The sequence below is a fragment of the Berkeleyomyces rouxiae genome (assembly GCF_048999995.1).
Source record: "Berkeleyomyces rouxiae strain 22BRR77 chromosome Unknown BrBRR77_ptg000001l, whole genome shotgun sequence".
Taxonomy (NCBI): domain Eukaryota; kingdom Fungi; phylum Ascomycota; class Sordariomycetes; order Microascales; family Ceratocystidaceae; genus Berkeleyomyces; species Berkeleyomyces rouxiae.
In genome coordinates this window covers 3104535-3125664 of record NW_027396491.1, presented here as the reverse complement: position 1 = coordinate 3125664, position 21130 = coordinate 3104535, and the positions used below count along the sequence as shown (strand labels likewise).

General features: G+C 53.6%; 6 protein-coding genes across 6 annotated transcripts; 4 read left to right on the top strand and 2 right to left on the bottom strand.

Annotated features, from left to right (window-relative positions):
* Window positions 1-1552: 1552 nt before the first annotated feature.
* Window positions 1553-3531, top strand: BROUX77_000902 (uncharacterized protein; the record flags this gene model as incomplete). The annotated part of the gene is made up of 4 exons (XM_073753558.1): window positions 1553-1581; window positions 2217-2250; window positions 2326-2923; window positions 2999-3531. 4 exons carry the CDS (start codon window positions 1553-1555, stop codon window positions 3529-3531), a joined length of 1194 nt encoding a protein of 397 aa, XP_073609137.1.
* A 5163-nt stretch (window positions 3532-8694) lies between these two features.
* Window positions 8695-9718, bottom strand: BROUX77_000901 (uncharacterized protein; the record flags this gene model as incomplete). The annotated part of the gene is made up of 2 exons (XM_073753557.1): window positions 8695-9162; window positions 9656-9718. The coding sequence occupies 2 exons, from the start codon at window positions 9716-9718 to the stop codon at window positions 8695-8697; spliced, it is 531 nt and encodes a 176-aa protein (XP_073609136.1).
* A 3956-nt stretch (window positions 9719-13674) lies between these two features.
* Window positions 13675-15219, top strand: BROUX77_000900 (uncharacterized protein; the record flags this gene model as incomplete). The annotated part of the gene is made up of 1 exon (XM_073753556.1): window positions 13675-15219. One exon carries the CDS (start codon window positions 13675-13677, stop codon window positions 15217-15219), a length of 1545 nt encoding a protein of 514 aa, XP_073609135.1.
* Window positions 15220-16136: 917 nt separating this feature from the next.
* On the top strand, window positions 16137-17937 carry BROUX77_000899 (uncharacterized protein; the record flags this gene model as incomplete). Its single annotated transcript, XM_073753553.1, has 3 exons — window positions 16137-16362; window positions 16432-17558; window positions 17755-17937. The coding sequence occupies 3 exons, from the start codon at window positions 16137-16139 to the stop codon at window positions 17935-17937; spliced, it is 1536 nt and encodes a 511-aa protein (XP_073609134.1).
* A 41-nt stretch (window positions 17938-17978) lies between these two features.
* Window positions 17979-18896, top strand: BROUX77_000898 (uncharacterized protein; the record flags this gene model as incomplete). The annotated part of the gene is made up of 1 exon (XM_073753552.1): window positions 17979-18896. The coding sequence occupies one exon, from the start codon at window positions 17979-17981 to the stop codon at window positions 18894-18896; it is 918 nt and encodes a 305-aa protein (XP_073609133.1).
* Window positions 18897-19529: 633 nt separating this feature from the next.
* BROUX77_000897 (uncharacterized protein) lies at window positions 19530-20981 on the bottom strand (the record flags this gene model as incomplete). Its single annotated transcript, XM_073753551.1, has 2 exons — window positions 19530-20558; window positions 20637-20981. The coding sequence occupies 2 exons, from the start codon at window positions 20979-20981 to the stop codon at window positions 19530-19532; spliced, it is 1374 nt and encodes a 457-aa protein (XP_073609132.1).
* Window positions 20982-21130: the final 149 nt, after the last annotated feature.

Sequence of the window (21130 nt, the reverse complement as noted above, 5' to 3'; positions counted from 1 at the left end):
GACCGTCTGCAACATGGCAGTGGCTGATATCGCCGCTGGTGAAAAAATATTTGTGCTGGTCCCGGTTCGCGTAAACCAGCATGAAAGCCTCCGCGGTCCAGCAGTCATTACACGTAGTGCTGCCCCTGCTGGACAAACGCCCTGGTTGCCCAAGTCGAGCACACAAAACTTGCTAGCTATTCAGCCTAGGACTGCGACATCTTTGGTCTGGACGTCAACAAACAATTCGACAAGCTTGGCTTCGTTTTCATGTGTTATATCACGCTTGGGCTTGTGCAAGAGCTCAAGCGCATCATTGGGGCCAACCCCCGGGCTGAGAATACCCTGCTTAGCCAGGAACACAGAAAACAGCGGTGTTTAGTCTGATGTCTAAGCCGGCCTCTATTCAGTTTACGGAGCCTAGCCACGACATATCCCCGCCCCTCATGAACGAGCAAACGTTCCGCTAATATAGAAAGTTTTATATTCTTTTTGGAAAATGAGAATAGGTATAGTTTTTCATTGGTTGAGTGAACTTTTCAACTTCTACCTACCATCACTTCTCAGGGGCAGTTGGATGGTTCCATATTCCACAGCAACTCTTGAGCAGTGAGCGATTGCTGGTGTGCGTAGACTTCGAGGGGCCTCTGCGGCGCTCAAGGAACTGGCGTGGAAACCCGGAGGACTCTCCGCCTGTCCCATCGAGAGGGGTGTACAGGTGGGAAAATAGTCAAATCTCAAACCAAAGTTCCTTATGAAGAGAAACATCGCCTCTGCCTTCCACATACGACCATAGCCTGTAGAAAGCACGGGATCCCGTCCGCTCTCCCTTAGTTAACCTACAGAGCGCCGGACTAGTACTACGGTGGGTGACCACGTGGGAATCCCCGGTGTTGTATGTTTTTGACTTTTTGCATCTGTGTATTTGATGGTTACACAAACAAACATGAAAGAATGACGGTGGGCTCATGTTCAATATAGTTACCAAGATTTCAAAGTAATGATTAAAGTGGCTGTGAGAAATTATTGAAGCTCTGTGACGGAAATGTCGATGAGCCGGAGGAAAAATCTGGCAATATGACCGTTAATAGTAGGGTCCACTCCCCCAGAGGAGAAGAGATATGGAATAATGGATGAATCACAGACTAGTTTTCAGTACCAAAGATAAAACAGCCCAATTTCATGTAGCCTTAGCTTTGGAAGTGGCTTGGAAATTGATTAGTCCGGTGCCAAATGCTTTGGCTGTAGAAATTCAGGGAAGGGATTCCCATGTGCTCTAGACGGGGTGTGATGAAGAGCAAGATACATCCGTCGGACGTATGATGGCCAGATGATGGCCAATTATTATAAGAACAAATTTGGATATGCAAAATACACAGCTACAGGAACGACAAGACTCTGAGGTCTCAATTTCGGAGCCTTCTAGAATCAAACCAAAGAAGATGGCAGATCACATACAAATGTTGGGCCATATACAAAATCGGAGCCACGCGCTTGTGAAATATTTGCCTGCGCCAGTACATGCAGCAGACATAGTCCATTCTCTTTTCGAAAGACCTTGGTTAATCGCTCGATGCGACAGAACACCTTTTCGTGGTACGGGTAGGTGGGGGTAGATGCCTTGAAGAATTTATCTATCTGGTGCTGGGAGGGAGAGACTGGCAAATCAAGAGCACACATACATAGAGTGAAGTGGCCTGTGTCAACCGCGTATGGGAGCGCAAGATGAAGAGCCTATTTCTTCAAACCGATCCCTAATAGACGCTAAAACCCCTGGCGGTCATTTCCCTGTCATGAGATGTCCTGCACGGAATGTGGGAGAGACTTGACGCAAAAAAAGCACGTTCAAGTACACTTGGGCATACGAGCTAATATTGGCGTTTAGCGTCAAATAGACGCGATCTCGGCTAATATTGAGGGCTGCTTGCTGGCAGGCCATATACATACCCAGTTCTTGTTCTTGGATCATACTTGCGGACTTGTCGTTTTCATTCATCTCGATCTTTACTTGCTGGCGCGGTCAGTGCTTTTGTTCGGCAATGCCAACCAGCACATAATGCGCGATATCGTTGCTATGTGGCGGCTAGCCGTACCGCATGTACTTATACATCAGAGGACCGCTGAGTATTGACGCAAAACCCAACAGGTATAGCGGGGGTGGGTTGAGACTTTGAGCTTGGACGGGAGCAGAGTCCTTTCAGAAGAGGTTAGTTGCCAACAAGATCTCATCGGAATAGGGACGTGCCGTGCAACATTGGCGAGATCCCGAAGGTGGGAGCACCTATACATATTCTCAGAGTTCAAGCTGTTGACAGCATTTGAAGGCAAGGTTGGCTGTATATATAGTTGGTGATCCACGCTCTTGTCGCCGCTGCTGTCACCTCCGAGGCTGTCCTGGCCTGGACAAAGGGTTTCGATCGTCTTCTGGTCGCTGATGATAAGACAGAGACCACCAACTTGAAATACCTTCTCAACTCCTGGTCTTTCTTTGGCAAGACATGGAAGAGTGTGTACCGCCGTGTTTCATACTTTGACTACGAGGGTCACGTTGTCATCAACGGTGACGAAATTCACGGCAGTCGTGCCGACATACATGCCGTCATGGTTCTTCCGGGTCAAAAGCTTCACCCTACTCCGAATAACGAACACAATTTGTGGAAAGATGGTGAGATCAAGTACTACTGGTATGACAAGGCCAGCGAGCAACTTCGCAGTGAAATGTTCAACGAGGCTATGCGCATCTGGAAGGCCAAGCTGCCCTGGTTGCAGTTCACCCTGGAGGGCTATAGAACTAGTAGCCATGCCCTGGGACCTGTGGTCGTTCAGGATGTTGAAGGAAATCTGACTACCAGCAGCTTCGGTCACACTACCAAACCTGCAGCCAACTATCTACTTCTGGGCACAACCGACACTGTTCGTGACTACGTTCATCAGATTGGCCATCGTAAGAGCCTCTTTCCCCCTTGAACTAACTATACGTCTCTCAACCCCTTGTGCTAACAATAACCTCCAACAATAGTTCTGGGTCTTGCTCACGAGCACCAGCGCCCTGATAGACATGGGTACATTGAACTGTTCTGCCACCGCATCCGTTGGACCACCAAGTTCAATCCCAAGACTGGCGAGCACTTGGGGAGCGATCCTGTGCACTGTAGCCCTTATTCCTGCACTGGCTACGGCTGCAACTTTGTCCCCTTTGACATTGAAAGCATGAACATGGAGGCCATGGGAGATTACGATATCAACTCTGTTATGCACATTGACTTTGCCGCTTGCAGTTCTCTTGACATTGATGGTAACACCCTGGAGCCTAAGAGTGGCATCAAGTTCCCCCCGTTGTCCATCTACCCTTCCGTGGTTGACACCCAGCGTGTCTGTAACCTGTACCCCGAGAGCTGCATGAGTGTCTGCGGTAACGGCATTGTTGAGGCCGGCGAGGAATGCGACGATGGAAACAACGACGACAACGGCGGCTGCACGGTTGGGTGTACGATCAGAGCAGCCCAGGTTGGCAGGAGAGGCGGTAATGAGAAGGGGGTTGAGAGAAGTTAGAGGAGGAAGAGTGAGGTCGAGTAGGAGGATGTTGTCAGTTGCCATGACCGCCTTCGGCTTTTTGAGGAGCTGCCTCCATCACTTGGCTGTGAGAGAAGCTTCTTGGCAAGGCTCATTGTCAGCTAAATATTTCCTGAATTTGACATGTTGTTGGTATTATTTCAACATCTATCTACTGTTACTTTGCAATATTTCCATTTCGTTTCATATTTTCCACATCAATCAGAGAGTCTCTAAAACTCACAAAATGGCTGGACAGCTTTTAGTGACATGGCAGTGGCATAACCAACTGCCGGGATCTTCTTCCTCAGGCTATCCTAGTGGCGGTAGTCTCTGAGCTCAAATGAGATTACTGCTATCATCAGTGTGCCAACATTGAGTCCGTCGTATTGTTTGTAGCCCTTGAACTTCCACAGTTAGACTGTTTGTGGCTTGTCCATATGAGAAGGTTTATTCTGGCCCCCCCTACCACATCTTGAACTCGCTGGCGGCTTGTTCCCCGCACCACCTTTTTGCCCTGGACAGCAAGATATCGAGTACATCAAGTATCAGTAACCCCTCTAGCTAACTAGTCAGCTTTCATTCCTGCCGATGTTTTTATGGCCCAGTACCATCTTACTCTTGCCTTAAGCGTAAAGAGTCCGTCCTGTGTCAGCTTCTAGCTTGCGAGTGGTCTCCTCATCTCGTCAATGGCTGTTTGAGATGTCCCCAGGTCGCCCTCTTCTGCGTTCAGACGGTTCACAATGCCCCTGTTGTCAAGACACAGGTAGAGGTCGCCAGTTGTCTTTTGCGGTAGCTCGTGGGCCGCTTGCACGGCGTGTAGGGCTGCGATTGCCTCAGCGTCAGCCACTTCTTGCCAGGTGCCCAATGGTTTGCTACCTTCGGCGCAGGTCGTATTGTCTACCACCAGGGTCCACCCGGCCCCTGCGCCGCCGTCTTTGACTTTCGCCCCGTCTGAGTATGCCCACACCGTATCAGGCTACGCCATGCGTAGGTCCTCTAGGTGTCGGGCTACCCCCTTGTCTTTGTCGCCCTTTATCTCCATGGGGTCGTCTGGTCTCTCCTTTGCAGGTCTCACCCCGCCAGGGCTAGGTATCGTCTTGGGCAGGAGCCTATTTTTCATTTCATTTCATCTATTTTACATCATTCGGAGTGTTCGCCAAACACTCATAAGATGACCAGGCAGGTCCTGGCAACCTGACAGCGGCATAACCGACTGCCGGGATCCTCCGATTCGGACTGCCTTGGTGACCGTAGTCTCCCAGCTCCGAAGAAACTGTAGATGCCGACTCGGGATTTCCCTGTGGTGATAAGCACCTCCTGGCGCAGGATACATCAGGGGGGATACATGAAGACTGTGATAATGAAAAAGAAAAAGAACAGGAAAAAAAAAAGGAATCAGAAAACAAAACAAAAAAAAAGCAAGTAATACACGAAAGAAAACATCCAAAGACAAAACAGAAATACAAAATCACACCACGCCAAACGCCATCGCAGCTGCTCATTCCTCTCTCACCCTCTTCAACTTCTTGAGGAGCTGCTTGCATCCTTTGACTGTAGGGAGAAGCTTTTTAACGAGTCTCTCCGTCAGCCGTAGCCTCTGTGGGATCGAGTCACACGTCCACGGGTGCCATGGGGTCTTCTCCTGTCCACATCTCGGACAATCGTGAGCGGCCCCGGTGTGCTCGAACCTCTGGTGGTACGTGGCAAAGTCGCCGTGTCCAGAAATTGCTGCCATCAATGTGCCAATATCGAGTCGGTCGTGTTCTCTGTAGTCCTTGAACTTCCAGGGTTCGACGGGCTCTGGCTTGTCTATATGGGACGGCCCGTTCTGCGCCCCCCACCACGTCTTGAACTCTGTGGCGGTCTGCTCTAGGCACCACCGTTTTGCCCTGGAGAGCGACATCTCAAGTCCGCCGACTTCAGTCCTAGCAACCCCTCTGGCTAACCGGTCGGCTCTTTCATTGCCGGTGATGTTCTTGTGGCCCGGCACCCATCTGACTCTTGTGGGCAGAAGCCTAAGAAAAAAAACGCTTGATTTGATTTGATTTTGATTTTATTCTTTTACGTCTACCTACTGTTATTTCGCAGCAATACGACGGCATATTCCGGACGGAAGCAGTCGGATAATGTCATCTTCCAAACTACACCCGGGCGGTCAGCAATTGCAGGTGCGCGTAGACTTTAAGCATCTCCTGTGACTTTTTAGGGTCCGGCGTAGAAGCCAGGAGGACTTTCCGTCCAGCGCGGCCCGAGGGCACACCTACCTTTCCAGGGTTTGGTTACCTGGTATTTTTGGTTTGCAACAAACCGCGTGAAGTCTAGTCTAAAAGGCCACCGGCTCTCGGCACGGGGGTTTGTCCCCGGCGGATTACGCGTGGTTTTGTCCTTTTGCGGGCATGGCCGTTGCTGCAACTTTTGTCATTTTCCTCCTCTTGTAGCCGGCGCAAGGGAACAGGACTCCGCAAACTCTCCTCCTCTTGGAATCCTCCTCGACATCACCTTGTCCTCCAGATACCACCTCCCCGTTGAACAAAGGAAAACTTCCACAAAAACGCACCCCAAAAAGTGGACTCACGACAACAAAGCCCTGTGTGGAGCTACCATCCCCACCAACATTCGTTCGCCGGGAAAAACCGGCGTGTTCAGGGGGGCCTAAAAAGCCAAACCGAGATCAAGCGAGCCTCCAAAAGGGCTGGCGATCGAGTGTCCGAAAGAAAGAAAAAGTTGGACGTAATCGCGGCGTGTGTTATGGATGGAGCACAGCGTCGAGATCCCCGCGCCGCGGGTCGGACATCCGGAACCTTCAAAAGAGGCTGCCCATCGAGTGTGAGTATGGCTCCCCGAGTTGAGTGATGGGAGCTCGAGAGACCGGCGATCGAGAAGTGTTGCGAGAGGGGGCGGTCGTCGGCAAGATCATCCCTCGAGAGGGGAAAAAGGCGGGCTCAGGGCCTCACGACTCGATTCATCGAGAATGACCGAAATCAGACAGGACGGAAAAGAAAGGACAGCAGCATTGGGAATATGTGCTGGTCGCTCTTCTAACCCACAACGAAGGGGAAAGTTCGTCTTTGGGCGAGGGGGCGGCATCTTGAACTCAAAGGTACCCCCCGAGGGTTGTAGGAGGGAAGGTTGAAAAAAAAAGAAAAAAAAAAAAAAACCGCCGAGATTTGTGCTACATATTATTGGTTGCGGGCTGCTTCAACGTCATCACCGGGCGGTTGGTTTAGGGGTATAACGTTTGCTTCGCACCTTCTGCGAAACTGCGAAAGGTCACGGGTTCGATTCCCGTACTGTCCAAATCTTTTTCTACATTTTCGTATGTTCTCGACCCCATTCATCACGATAGTTGTTACTCTTAGTGTTGCTCATATCCGGGCTTGACTGCTTTTTTTTTTTTTTTTTTTTTTGCGTAGCCTCCTTTTTGTCAGGTCGCACCGAAGGCCTGGTGGGAGGCAGAGGGTCGCAACTCCAGACCTCACCTGCGCCGCCCGGTGCAGGCCCCGAAGAAGGCTTGGACAAGTCTCCTTGACGAGACCGATCGCAACCTCGCCCGCGCGGTGCTGACAGCTTTGTCAGGACACGGCGACTTTGCGGCCTATCACCGCCGTTTCGAGTACGAGGACGCCGTGCTCTCCTGTCCCCTCTGCGGAGCTGATACGAGCCCGGAGCACATCTGGGTTTGCCACCACAACCCACAGCGGGTGTCCAGCAGCTTCTTTCAGAAGTTGATCGGTACCAAGCGCGGAGCCAGCTGGCTGGCCGCCAAAGCAGCCAAAGCCCCCACGGCCCTGCTGGCTCACCGCCGCACGAGGCCGGACACGCAGGCGCAAGACGCGGCCCCTCCCACGCTCCCTCTGCCATCTGGAGACGGCGTACCCTCGGGGTCTCCCCCTTAGCGCGTTTGCGCTGCCATCACCTCCTTTTTCCTACTTGTTTCTCTCTTTGTTTGTACTTCCCTTTGTTGTTTCCTTTGTTTTTGTTTTTATGTTTGGTCTGCATCAGCGGCGAGGCCAGGACTCTGGGCCAGGTTTGGGGCCACACAAGCAAAGGACAGCCTCTGGGCTGGGCGGGTGGACACACTTTAGTCATTACACTTTGTGCGGGGGGTTTCTGTATGCATGGTTTGGATTTTAGGTTTCTGTTTCTGTATGTAATTTCTGGTACTACTTGTAGTCCCCTGTCGTATGCCGAGAATACCTCGCGAGTAGACAGGTAAATAAAGACTTTCATCATCATCATCACAAGTAGACAGGTAAAATAAAGACAATCAAATCAAATCAATCAATCAAGCTGCTCAGGGGACGGGTGAATCCAGTTTGTGCAGATGATTTAGGCGCGCTGGAAGTGCTCCCTGAAGGTTCCCGGGGTTGACAATCTGGGAGGTGAGCCGTCTCACCGTTGCTATGTTGCCAGAGCAGATCCAGACCTTACGGCACTATAGCTTCTCCCACGAGTCCACCTCTGTTAGGGCCTTGGCAATGGCCAGCACTTTGACACCGTGCACTTCCGTTCGATATGGGACCGGGCAATTGCTCGTGCATAGGACCTCACCGTCCCGGATGATCACCCGGCCAGCGCCGACCATGCCCCCACTATTGTTAGATCCATCTATGTAGATTCAGAGATCATATGAGGCTGAGGACCGGACAGGTTCTAGGTGTGTCTCGGCTGTGGCCTCCTTGTCACTTAGGGCATATGGGCGGGTTGACGGGGCCACTCACCTACACCTGGTAGGGAGGCTCGTAGCAATCCTGTGCGGGAGCAGCCCTTTGAGTATACCCAGCCTGCCTCCAGCGGTGTCGCCGAGCCCCAACGGGTGATTTGGCGGGGCAAGGGCTGCCCTGATGCTAGCTGAGGCCAGAGGTGGTCCAGCACGCAGCTACCAGAACATTACATACAGAAACAGAGTCCAAAATCCAAACCATACAAAAAAGAAACCCCACACACAAAGTGCAATGACTGAAGTGTGTCCACCCGCCCAGCCCAAAGGCTGTCCTTCGTCCGCGTGGCCCCAAACAAGACCCAGAGTCCTGGCCTCACCGCCGATGTAGTGATAAAAATATTTGTGCAAAATAAGAAAAAAAAAAGGGGGGGTTGGCGGCGTATTCACGCCAGAGGGTTGGCAGCGCGGTTGCGCAAAAAAAGATTGTGCCCCAGAGGCTAAGCTGCCCCGGGCAGGGTCGGACCAGGCGGTGGAGGGTCGGGCGGAGGGCGAACTGGGGAGTCCCCTTCCTGCGGGTCCGTTCCCGTTACCGCACGGCGGTGGGCTAGAAGCACCGGAGGACTCTTGGCCGCTTTAGATGCCAGCCAGATGGCTCCACTCTTGGTGGCTATGAGCTTCTGGAAGAAGCCCTTAGGCATCCGTTGAGGGTTGCGGGGGCAGGTCCAGATGTGCTCCGGGGTGGTCTCGGCGTCGCAGAGGGGGCAGGTTAGCACCGCGTTCAAGTGATTGAAACGGCGGTGGTAGTCTGCGTAGTCTCCGTGACCAGAAAGTGCTGTCAGGACAGCGCGGGCGAGCTTGCGCTCAGTGTCGTCAAGAAGGTTTTTCCAGGCCTTCTTAGGAGCCTCGAGAGGTCGGCTCAGGTGCGGTCTGTTGGCACAACCTTCATTCGACCACCAGGTGTCTGACTGCGGCGAGATTGTCTTCGTGAAACGTTACACAAAGACCGTAGCGCTCCAGGGTAAAAAGTAGGCTTGGGGTCTTGCCGTGGATCGAACACGGGACCTCTCGCAAGCTGTGCTATAGGGTGAACCCTAAGCGAGAATCATACCACTAGACCACAAGACCTTACATTTGTTGTTGTTGTTGTTGTTCTATTTATACTCTTCCTAAACTATGGCGCTTGGATTTCAACGTTGCAACACAGGAAGCGTAAGCAAGCCAGCGGGGCGGGGGCGGACTCGACAATACGGGGCACAGAAATAGGCCCATCGCCCGCCGAGAAGGAGACGACTGGAAATGCGACAGGAAAGGAGGTCAGAAAGGAAAAAGCGACTCCGGGAACTGACACGGCGGCCAACAAGAAGAAGGTAGCGGAGACTACCGACGACATGGAAATCACCGACGCCCCTACTACTCATGAATAGAGAAACCAACAAATTTCTCCTATGGCAGGCGAACCTCGGCAAAGGACGAAATGCACAGGCGGCACTGGCAAGCGCTGCTGTCAAACACCTCCCGCATGTCATATGTGTACAGGAGCCCCATTTCGTACGAGACAAGAACAGACCGAAGACTGTGTCTATAACAGGATACAGGCTATTCGCGCCAACCGATGACTGGATAGAAAGGCCACGCGTTCTCATTTTCTGCAGAGAAGATGTGAAGGCACGTGGACTGCAATGGGAACCTCCACACCCGGACATTCAAAGCCTGGTGGTGGAGACGCAAGGAGGAGAGATACGGATCACCAATGTATACAACGCCCCGAGAGGATCCAAACGCTGCGGTGAGGCAGCAAAAAAATTGATGGAAACAAGACCAAGCCGAAAAGCCATAATAGTGGGTGACTTCAACCTAAGGCATCCAATCTGGGATGGCGAAGCGCCCCCCGAAGGAAGAGAACCGCAGGCACAAGAGCTGGTAGACTGGGTAGAGAGCGGATCTATGGTGGTTCTGAATGACCCCGGGATACCAACACACGCGAGAGGGGGCGTTTTGGACCTTTCAGTGATAGGGTGCGAGCTTTACAGCAAGGTGGGATGGTTTGGGTCACATGACGAGGTGGATGTGGGAAGCGATCACACCTTGTTGGAACTGATGCTGACGAGAGCCCCCGTGACAAAAAACGACCGATCGAGAATGCGAATTGCACAAGATGGACCAGAAGCGATACTCGACAGAGCAAAGACCGAGAGCACAAGAATTGACCGGTGGTGGACGACCCAAGAAACAGGAAACGTTGACTTGGACAGACTCACTGAGGAAATTTTGACAAGCATCTCCCAGGCAGCTTTGACAAAGGCTAAGAAGAACGGAGGAAGAGACCATCCATGGTGGACCCGTGAGTGCCAGGACAGACACAAAGAAGTACTGGCAGCCAGAAGAGCCCTGGGGAGCACTTCTGCGATCACCCAAGCTGCCCGAGGAGAGTACCTGGCGACCATTAAACGAGCAAAGGCAACCTTCTACAACGGCAAGATAAACGGAATGGCCCAGACAAAGGAAATCTACAAAGCCGTGGGCTGGACAGGAAGCACCACGCGCACCGAGTTACCGGCGGTCCGCACAACTGAGGGGACGCTGGCCAGGACGACTGCGGGAAAGGCCGACGCATTGCTGGAAGCGCATGTGAGAAACAGACTGCCGGACGTGGCACCTCCGACGATACCGGAAGACCGCCACCCCTTCACACTGGATCTCACGGTTGAAGAAGTCAAGAGCGCCGTGTTTGCACCTAAGAACACGGTCCCAGGACTAGACGACATTCCTAACCAGGCTCTAAAGCTGGCATGGGAAGGACTGGGAGAACACATCACTAGACTTTTTAGGCTGTGCATCGAAAGAACACATCACCCCAAGCCTTTCAAGACCGCCTGCCTGGTGCCAATTCCAAAGCCAGGTAAGGCCGACAAGAACAACCCGAGGTCGTTTAGACTAATCTCACTGCTCCCTACGCTTGGGAAAGCTCTGGAAAGATTGATGGCAAGAAGACTAGCAAGGGAGGCCCTTGAAAGAGGTGTGATACACCCTTACTACGCTGGAGCGGTGCCGCAACGGGCGGCGGCGGACCTGACCCTATCCTTGGTGACGGAGGTTAGACACGCATGGAAACAGAAACAGGTGGCATCGATGCTCACGTTTGACGTCAAGGGAGCGTTCGATGCGGTCACGCCAAACAGAATGGTGAAAAGGCTTGTGGAACAGAAGTGGCCAGCAATTTACTGTGGATGGGTCAAATCATTTTTGGAAAACAGGACAGCGAGGATGAGGATAGACGATGAGGTGTCGCCAGCAGAGATGCTCCCAGGGACTCTGCCTCAGGGATCGCCAGTCTCACCGGTGCTCTTCATGCTTTTCATGTGTCCCCTATACCGCATTCAGATGATCAGAGGATATGCAGATGACGGGTGTCTGTTGGCGACGGGCCGGAACCTGCAGGAGACTACCAGAACCTTGGAGCGGGATCTACAGGGTGTGGAGAATTGGTGCCAAGCGAACGGACTTAGTCTGGACCAGGGAAAGACGGCACTGATACACTTCCACAAGAAGGGAACAGAAGGGCCAGCAGCAAAGATGGCAGACGGATCCCAAGTCATACCCACGCCGAATGGGGACGCCCTACGATGGCTGGGGGTACACTTCGACAAGAAACTCACGTTCAAAGGGCACACGGAAGTGATGATGAGGAAAGCTCGCAAGGCCGCTGATGCGATGCGGATTTTGGCAGGGTGCTACAAGGGAGCAGAAGTCCAGGCGATGGTGAACGCGACAAGAGCATGCGTGATCTCAAACCTGACTTACGCGGCAGCCACTTGGTGGCCAGCCCCTCGAGGAAACATGTCAGATGACAAGCGCATGAAGACCATCACCGGGAAAATGGACGTGGTAGCTAGGGCCGCATACCGAGCAGCCGCGCCCGCCTACAGGACAACGCCAGCGGACCTGGTACACCACGCCGTCGGGGCCCCGCCGATCACGGTGATCCTTGACGACACTATCAGAGCTGAGGCTATCAGGAGAGCCAAGTACAAGCACGGAGTGCATATCCCTGACGCTTTCGACGGATGGACGGATTGGATATTGGGCACACTACCGAATAGATACACGAAGCTCAACTGCTGGGCCAGATATGGCGGTGCTCCCGCCCCTGAGGAAAGAAGGACGGCCTACGGCTCGAAGCTGGAGGAAGCAGAAAGACACACCCAGGAGATCACAGACGAAAGCTCACCAATTCTGTGGGCGTACTCAGATGGGTCCAAGGACTCCAAAGGTTACGCCGGCTCAGGATGGGCTTTGATCAAGCAAGGGCAAGAACTGGCCACAGGCAAACTGCATCTGGGGGTCGGGGCAGAGGTTGCGGATGCGGAGGCGATCGCGGCGAGACACGCTGCAGCCGAAGCAGTCAATGCCACTGCAAACACAGCGAACATCAAAATCGTCATCTGCCTAGATAACCGCAGCGTGGTGGATAGGCTGAACGCCAGGCTCCCAGTTTGGGGCACCTCGCAGGAAGCTATAGACGAAACAAGGGACCTTATGCGCAAGTGGAAAGACGGACACCCAGGCCGAAGCTGGGAAGTTAGGTGGGTTCCAGGCCACAGAAGCATCCCGGGAAACGAGCGAGCGGACCAGCTGGCGAAAGAGGCCACTACAGAGGAAACAGCCCAGCCCAACCCATTGTGGACTTTGGCTGCACTGAAACGATGGCGCAAGCGGGAGTTCCAAGCAGCGACAGATCGATGGTGGAAAAGCACCGGGCGAAATCTGGAAGCACCGGTGGCATGGAAGGCTACGGCCGGAAAGCACAACCGAGTCAGCGTCGGCAGAGTCCTCGCGGCTAGGTCGGGGCATGGAGACTTAGACAAGTACCACGTCCGCTTCGAGCACAACACGCCGTTAGGGTGCGAGAGATGCGGGGCCGAGAAAGACGGCTCACACGTTTGGACATGCAAAGGCCTACAGAAAAGATACAGCAGGTCATGGGTAGAGCGTCTATTAAAGACGGCACGAGGGGCAAAGACGTTGGCCGAGAGAGTCGACAAACTGGCACAGAGGGGCCCCGGGCGGCAACGCCTCATCAACCAAGCATAGGCCGGCAGAAAGACCGAGCCATTTTCTAATTTTTTTTTCCTTTGTCTAGTTCTTTGTATTTCGTTATTTGTTTTACTGGGACCTTTGGGGTGACGTTAGGGTCGCTCTGGAGGCTGCGAGCCTCCGTGTTCCAGCTGTTTGTTCTCTTCGTTCAGGTGCAGACCTGCTCTTTTCATAGTTATACTCTTTTCACAGGTGGACTAGCTGCCTGTGACGCCCATTCGACCAGTGAACCCTGGCACACGGCGTAAAAATAAACAACAACAACAAAAAACAACAACAACGTTGCAACAACTTTCGCGAGAACCACCATACTGGTAACAGTCAATCAGCGAAACGACCACAGACTTACAAGAATCAATCGAGAACAATCCCCTTATCCAGAAATGGAGTGCGACGATGCACCAGGAAGCGCCCAGGTGGCGCGACCCGCGAAAGACCAGCCCACGATCAGCGCAACGGACGCGCACACGGAGGTCGACATTGAGATGGTCAACACGAACGACGTCCAGCCAGAAACCGAGACCGACGACGCCCAGCAAGAGACTCCGACCAGCTCGTCAATGGAGCTGATGATTGTCGACAAGCCCGACGAACAAATCGAGAAGAATGAGGGCTCGACACCGTCCAACACCCCCAAGGAGAACGAGAAGCATGGGGCGGCCACCGAGAAAGACCGCAATCTCGCCATGGCCAGAAAGCACATCGCAGGAGAGATGAAGAAGATAGAACTGCGCGCTGAGGCGTACCTCTGGCTCGCAGAAAAGATCCCCGAAATGTGCAACGAAGCCGTCGCCATGGCTAAAGGCGACGCGAACGTGAGGAAGCTGGCAGGACACGTGTCCCAGGAGTTCAGAGCTATGCTCCAGAAGCTCCAAGGTGGCACCACCCCTGCCCCTTCAGGCAACCCTAAGAACGACAAGCAAGGGTCTGCCAAAGCCCCGAAGCCCACACCGGGTTACACGAACAACAACAACAACAACAGGAGCTACGCAAGCACCGCGGCAGAGGCCGACGGTGGCAAGGGACAAGCAGTCACCCTGAAAAAAAAGACTGCCCCCAAGCCCAAGACAAAGACAACGACAACAGAGGAAGAGAAAAAAGTGCGAGTTTTTGTCCGAGGACCAGCGGCCGCAAATGAAGCGGACGCCAGCAACGAGATCGCCAAGGTCCTTGGCGGCAAGCCCGCCGAGATCCAGATCAAGAAGGTGAACTCGGGCTGGGCGTTCTACACGACCAAGGGTGCGGTGTCAGCCGAGAAGCTGAACTGCGTCAAGGAAGCGTGTGGGGCGAAAGCGTGCGAAATTGACAAAAGATGGACGCATGCACGCATCACTGGCCTATCAGACTTTTATGTCGTAGGCGAGAACGGACCGGTGACTAAGAAGAACGAAGAATGGTTCATCGGACAGATAACGGAGCAAACCGGTGGAGAAGTGAAATCCATCAAGTGGCAATTCGAAACCGAGAAGTACATGGACGCCACACTCCGTATTGCAGTGGACCTACCCGAGGGCCAGACCCTCCCCAACAGTGTGAAATTCGAGGGGAGCTCAAACCCGGCCACGGTCAAGAAGTGCCGGACCCCCTCACTGCCGCTGTGCCGTACCTGCTGGGCGACACACCCGACAGCGGGGTGCAAAGAAAAGCCACGGTGCCGCCTGTGCGGGAGCGCAGACCACAGAGAGGGGCAACACGCTGGATCCCGCGCCGCATGCATCGTGTGCAAGGCTCCGGACCATTCGGCAGGGGACCCCGCTTGCAAGCGAGGCACTCGCCCGAATCGCACGACCCCAAAGCCAACGGAAAACACGCCAGCCAACCCCCAGGACGACAACCAGGCTCGCAAGAGAAAGAGACTTTCCCCGGCGGAGCAGCCGACTCCGCGGCCCGAGGTCATCCGAGAACGCTCCCAGCGAGATGAATGTTAGGACACCTAACAGTATGGAGCGTCAACGTGGGAAGAGGGGGACCTAACCATGAACTGACTCTACGCGAAGCCGTCAGGCAACGGGTAGACGTCGTGTTTGTGCAGGAGCCCTGGATTGGACCGCGTAAGGACAAAACGAAGTTCCACCTAGAATTCACTCTGCATAGCCCGAGAGAAGGATGGTTGGATCGACCACGGAGCATCGCCTACGTGCGGAAAGACATCGAGACACTTGAAACAAATCAGGCCCACCCGGACCTGTGTCCAATCCGCATCAAGACGACAAAGGGCGTGCTTCGGCTTTTGGGAGTGTACAATGCGCCGGAGAGGTGCTTGTGAGCCGGTGAGGGATTGCAGGAACTGATGTTTACAGAAAAAGAACACGCATGGGTTGCATTGGGAGACTTCAACGCCCACCACGGTACATGGGACGCCAACGACAAAGAAAACAACGACGGGATGACCCTGGAAAATTGGCTGACTGACCAAGGGCTGACTGTGCTGAACCAGAGAGACGAACCAACGCACAGAGCCGGGAGGGTGATAGATCTGGTCGTGGTGCCGCACGCGGCGGTAGTGAAATAGGAGACCCGCATGAAAGTTGTTCCCGGAAGCACAAGCGACCACGAGATACTCGAGCTAGAGATAGAAGCGAGAGCGTCTCGAAAACGACCAGAGGCAAGGTGGAGACTAGGGAAGATGGATATAGAACGTTTCGTGGCGGAGTGCGCAAGAGAGAACAGCGGCCTGGAGTGGCTGCTCACCGCTAGCGGAAGCGGAGCAGACAGAGCGGACGACCTTGCCGGGAGACTAGTCGCAGCAGTGGGAAGGGCACTGGATGTGTCGACACCGAAAACACCACCCAACACCGACCTCAAACCATGGTGGAACGAAAATTGCAAACGGTGCAACGCCAGGATGAGGGAGGCACGCGACAAAACTCGAGAAAGACTGGGAGACCTCACATTGCGAGCGGCATACGTCAAGAAGCAAAAGGCAATGCAATGGGCGGTCGTCCAGGCCAAGAGGGCCCTCATGAGTAAGATCATCAACGGATTCAACGAAACGAGAGATGTATTCCGCGCGATCAAATGGGCCAACGACAAGACCGACAGACGTATTCCACTGTTGCAGAGACCAGACGGTACGAAGACGACCTGCACAGCAGAATCCGTGGCTCTCCTTCTCGAAACCCATACTAAGCCACACACAGGCTCAGAATGGCGGTTTCAGGAGCCCAACCCCGACGCAATTGAGTGGCCCCCTCTGTCTTCGGACGAGGTGAAGGCTGCCATCTGGAAACCTGCGAACACTGCGCCGGGAGCGGACCGCATCCCCAACGAGGTATGGAAAAGGGCGTGGAAACCTCTAGGTAATCTGATAACGGGACTATATAACCTATGCCTAGACAGCGGACACCACCCGAGCACATTCAAGAAAGCCGACCTCGTGGCAATATCGAAGCCAGGACGCCCACGCCAAGCACCACGCTCGTATCGCCTAATCTCACTTCTCCCCACTCTGGGCAAAGGCCTCGAGAGAGCAGTGGCTAGGCGACTCGCGGAAGAGTCGATAGAGAGAGAAACCATCCCGAGAAACTACATCTGCGCCGTGCCAAAAAGGGCCGTTACCGACATGCTCATTGAGCTCCGTGGAAGAATCGAGGACGCCCAGGATTGGAAAAAGGTCACCTCAATTTTCACATTCGACATCAAGGGAGCTTTTGATGCAGTTGACCCAGCGAGAATGGAGCACCGCCTGATTGAGAACCGCTGGCCAACGAAGCTATGCCGATGGGTCAGAAGCTTCATGGAAGATAGGACTGCAAGCATGCGCACCGAAGGAGGCGTCGCCACAACCCTTGTAGGAGGTTCCCTCCCGCAAGGCTCGCCGGTCTCGCCAGTGCTGTACATGCTCTTCATGGCCCCATTGTACAAGAAAAACCCCGCACTTCTCGGATACGCAGACGACGGGTCTCTGGTGGTTAGTGGTCCTGCTTTTAGCAAGAACTGCGAAGCCATCCAAATTCTCATGAGGGAAGTGTTGAGGTGGATGGCCAACAATGGACTGGAGATCGACCCCGGAAAGTCAACACTGCTTCACGTCAAGGGCAGAAGAAAGGTCGCAGGAAATCCGTCCGTCACAGTGGAGGGTCTAGGCACGATTGAACCCACCCCGGCTAATACCTCGATGCGATGGCTGGGGCTGCACCTGGACGCCAAACTTCTCTTCGACAAGCACATCGCGCACGTGACCGCGGGCATCAACCGAGTGGCGAACGGCCTGAGGTATCTGGCCGGTTGCTATAAGGGAGCAGATACGAAAAGCATGCTCCATGCGGTACGCGCGTGCGCTCTGAGCAAGGCACTCTTTGCGGCCAGCTCTTGGACTGGGACGGAAACGACAAAAACGGCCTCAGACAAGATAAATGTTGCCCTTAGAAAATGCTTACGGGCGGCTCTCCCTATGTATCGCACCACGCCAAGAGAATGCATACACCATGCGGCAAGCTTTCCACCTTTCGGGCTCCTCCTAGAAGATGAAAAGAGACGAGAGGCGGTACGATGGCACAGACTCGACGACAAGCATCTACTTCGAGGGCCGCAGTACAATCCAGTGGTGGAGAGGCTGCGAAAACTGCTACCTGCCGAAATGGAGAAGCACACCAGACTCAGGCCAAACGCAGCTGGGCCAGACATGCCATCTCGAACGTGGCTAGACAAGGAAAAAGAGGCAGAGGCACACAGAGCGGAAGTTGAGATGGCCACCCCGGGAACGATCATTGCCTACTCCGACGGATCGAAGCACGAGAATGGAAACGCGGGCGCGGGTTGGGTGATTACGGAAGATGGGGCTACGCTAGAGGAAGGGCACGTAGCTCTGGGAAAATGGATGGAAGTGGCCGACGCTGAGGCGATTGGCGCTCTCGAAGTAGCGAGGCGGGCCACGGCGCGCGAAGGTACCGAGGAAATCTGGCTTTGTCTGGACAACCAAGGAATAGTGAACCGCCTCCGCAACCCATCCACCAGAAACAGCACATCTCAGGACGTTATTGATGAGACAAAGACAACCCTTCGCCGCTGGGCGAGCGAGAGTCCTGGGAGGAGAGTCCATGTGCTGTGGGTCCCAGGCCACATGGGCTTGGAAGGCAACGAACTGGCAGACGCGCAAGCAAAACTGGGGTGCCAACAGACGACAACGGAACCCCGCGTCAGCCTGGCCGGAGCACGGAGATGGAGGCGAGACCGTCTAAGTCTCGAATACGGGGAATGGTGGCAGAAGCAAAAAGGATACCGCCCACTGAGAACTGGTGTCCCCGCCGAACCCCCCTTCCGTGTCTCCCGCTACGACGGCCTCACCAGGATTGAGCTAGGCCACATCCTGGCCGCCAGAACCGGAGATGGTGACTTTGACGAGTACCATGACCGATGGGAACACAACTGTCCACGCGGGTGCCGAGCTTGCAACCAGCCAAAGGAACGAGGACACTGGTGGACATGCAGGGCACTGCCGAGGCCGTGGAGCCAGAGATTTGCTGACAAGCTTCTGAAAACAACAAAAGCAACAAGTCACGTTGCCAGCGTTTTACGCCGCAATCTCAAGTTCCTTGAAGAAAGACAACAGCCCGAGCGCCCCGAGACTACCCAGTCACTACCCACTGCCAGCACCGAGACATGAAGGCGGGATTTTGAAGGAGAGATGAGAGTGGAAGAGAGATGGGAGAGGAAGGTTAGATTGGGAGGAGACGAGGTAGTAGGATCGGAAGGAGATGTCGAGAAGGATTCCATGAGGAGGTTTTGGGGGGTCCTTTTCCCGTCCACCAACTACAGAGGAGGGAAAACGTTCAAAAAAAATGCAGCAACGGCCATGCCCGCAAGAGGACAAAACCACGCGTAATCCGCCGGGGACAAACCCCCGTGCCGAGAGCCGGTGGCCTTTTAGACTAGACTACACGCGGTTTGTTGCAAACCAAAAACACCAGGTAACCAACCCTGGAACCCCGCAGGTTCGCCCCCGGGCTGCGCTGGACAGAGAGTCCTCCTGGCTTCAATGCCGGACCCTAAAAAGTCACAGGAGATGCTTGAAGTCTACGCGCACCTGCAATTGCTGACCGCCCGGGTGTAGTTTGGAAGATGACATCATCTAACTGCTTCCGTCTGAAATATGCCTTCGTATTGCTGCGAAATAACAGTATGTAGACGTGAAATAGTTCACAGAAACAAACAAAACGAAGGCAAGATATCAGTAGACATCCAATAGTGAACTAATAGTTACAAACCAACAAACCTTTTCTAGCTAAGTTAACTCAGCCTACTGTTCAATCGTAAATACTTGATCAGGAGAACCGTCACATGCGGCACCTACAAGTCTCATAGGGCCTCCAACCAAGCATGTTTCGTTTTCCCCTCCTACTGGCGCCCACACAAACGATGTTCCCCCGGTAAACGGCACCAGCTGCGCCGAATCAGTCAAGCCTTCGCCGGCAGCCCTACCTCCACACGAGAAGACAATGACTTGGTCTTCCGGGGCCCTACGGTCATCAAAGCCGATACACCCGTTAGTCAAGGAGCTCGCAATGAGTGTATTACCCGGTTGGTCGTTGTGCTTTCCAGAAACGATAAAGTCAAATTTCTCGTTTGGGCTGCCACTGCAGCTCGTGAACTGGACAGGAATCAGATTCTCACGAAAGTCGCCGGCTGTCGGATCAATAAAAAGACATTGGCCACTAGGTGTCTTAATAGAAACGTTGGTGAAGGCACGCGTGGCGCTGGCGTCAAATCTGTGCGATTCAGCCACGGCACTGGGCTGGAGTATGCCACCGGCACGGGACACGGGTATTAGTGAGGTGGGGTTTACAGTGGGAATGCTGATGATCGTGGAGGCAAAGAAAGAGGTCACACTAGACTTGCTATTGGACTCTGTCTCAGCTGCGGGTGTACCGACTACGCTTGTGATTTCAGAGACCACTCTACTGGTAGGCGTGTATGAGGATAGATCAGTAGCAGATATGGGTGGTGAAGAGATGGGGATAGAAGAGAGAGACGTGAAAGGGCTAGACTGAGCTGCGGACTCTGTAGTCTCCGGTGCAGTATTAGTCAAGGTGAATTGCTGGTTGGCATTCCCTGCTTGACAATCCGCAATCCGCACTAGATCTCCATTGACAGTCAGGCAGCTTGCAGGCTGGTTATGAGGAGCTAGAGTTATTCGCTGGCTCGAAGAATTAAAGGCAAACATCTGGGAATCAGACACAGTGCCCGAGCCATCGGCACGACCGCCACAGGAAAAGACGTGAACCTGATTTGTGGTGCGGCGGGGGTCATGGCTAATGCAGCCCTCGGACTAAGGGATTAATTCGTTAGTTGACAGTCTCCAGACCTATAACGTCAACAACTATAACTATAAAAGAGAATAACCTACCAGAGCGTTCACCAACAAAGCCTGGCCGTCTTGGAGAATGTGCTCACCTTTGGTGATGACATCCCAGCTTCGGCCAGATCCGCTGCAGACACCAACTTGTACGGGTAAAAGGTTGGCACGGAAGTCTCCAGAGAGCAGGTCTATAAAAACACAACGGCCATCGCTAGTTTGCAGTTGGGCATTGGAAAAGGCGCGTGTTGCAGAATTGTCCCTCTGATGAGCTTGCGCGAAAGCTTCTTGGTCGAGTTGAGTAACGGCTCTGTAATAGATAGTGGGTGTGGCGCGGGATAGAGAGCAAAATGGGAGGAGAATCAGGGTAAGAAGGATGTTGCGTGTAAAGACCATTGCTGAATAGGATAGAGAGAATGTATAGAGAAATAGATGCAAAGATTCACACGAAGCCAGTCGTGCTAAATCCAAGAGGATGATTATATGTGCAGTAAAATAAACTCTGGTCAACAGATGAACAAAAAGGGGGGAAATCAAGAAATATA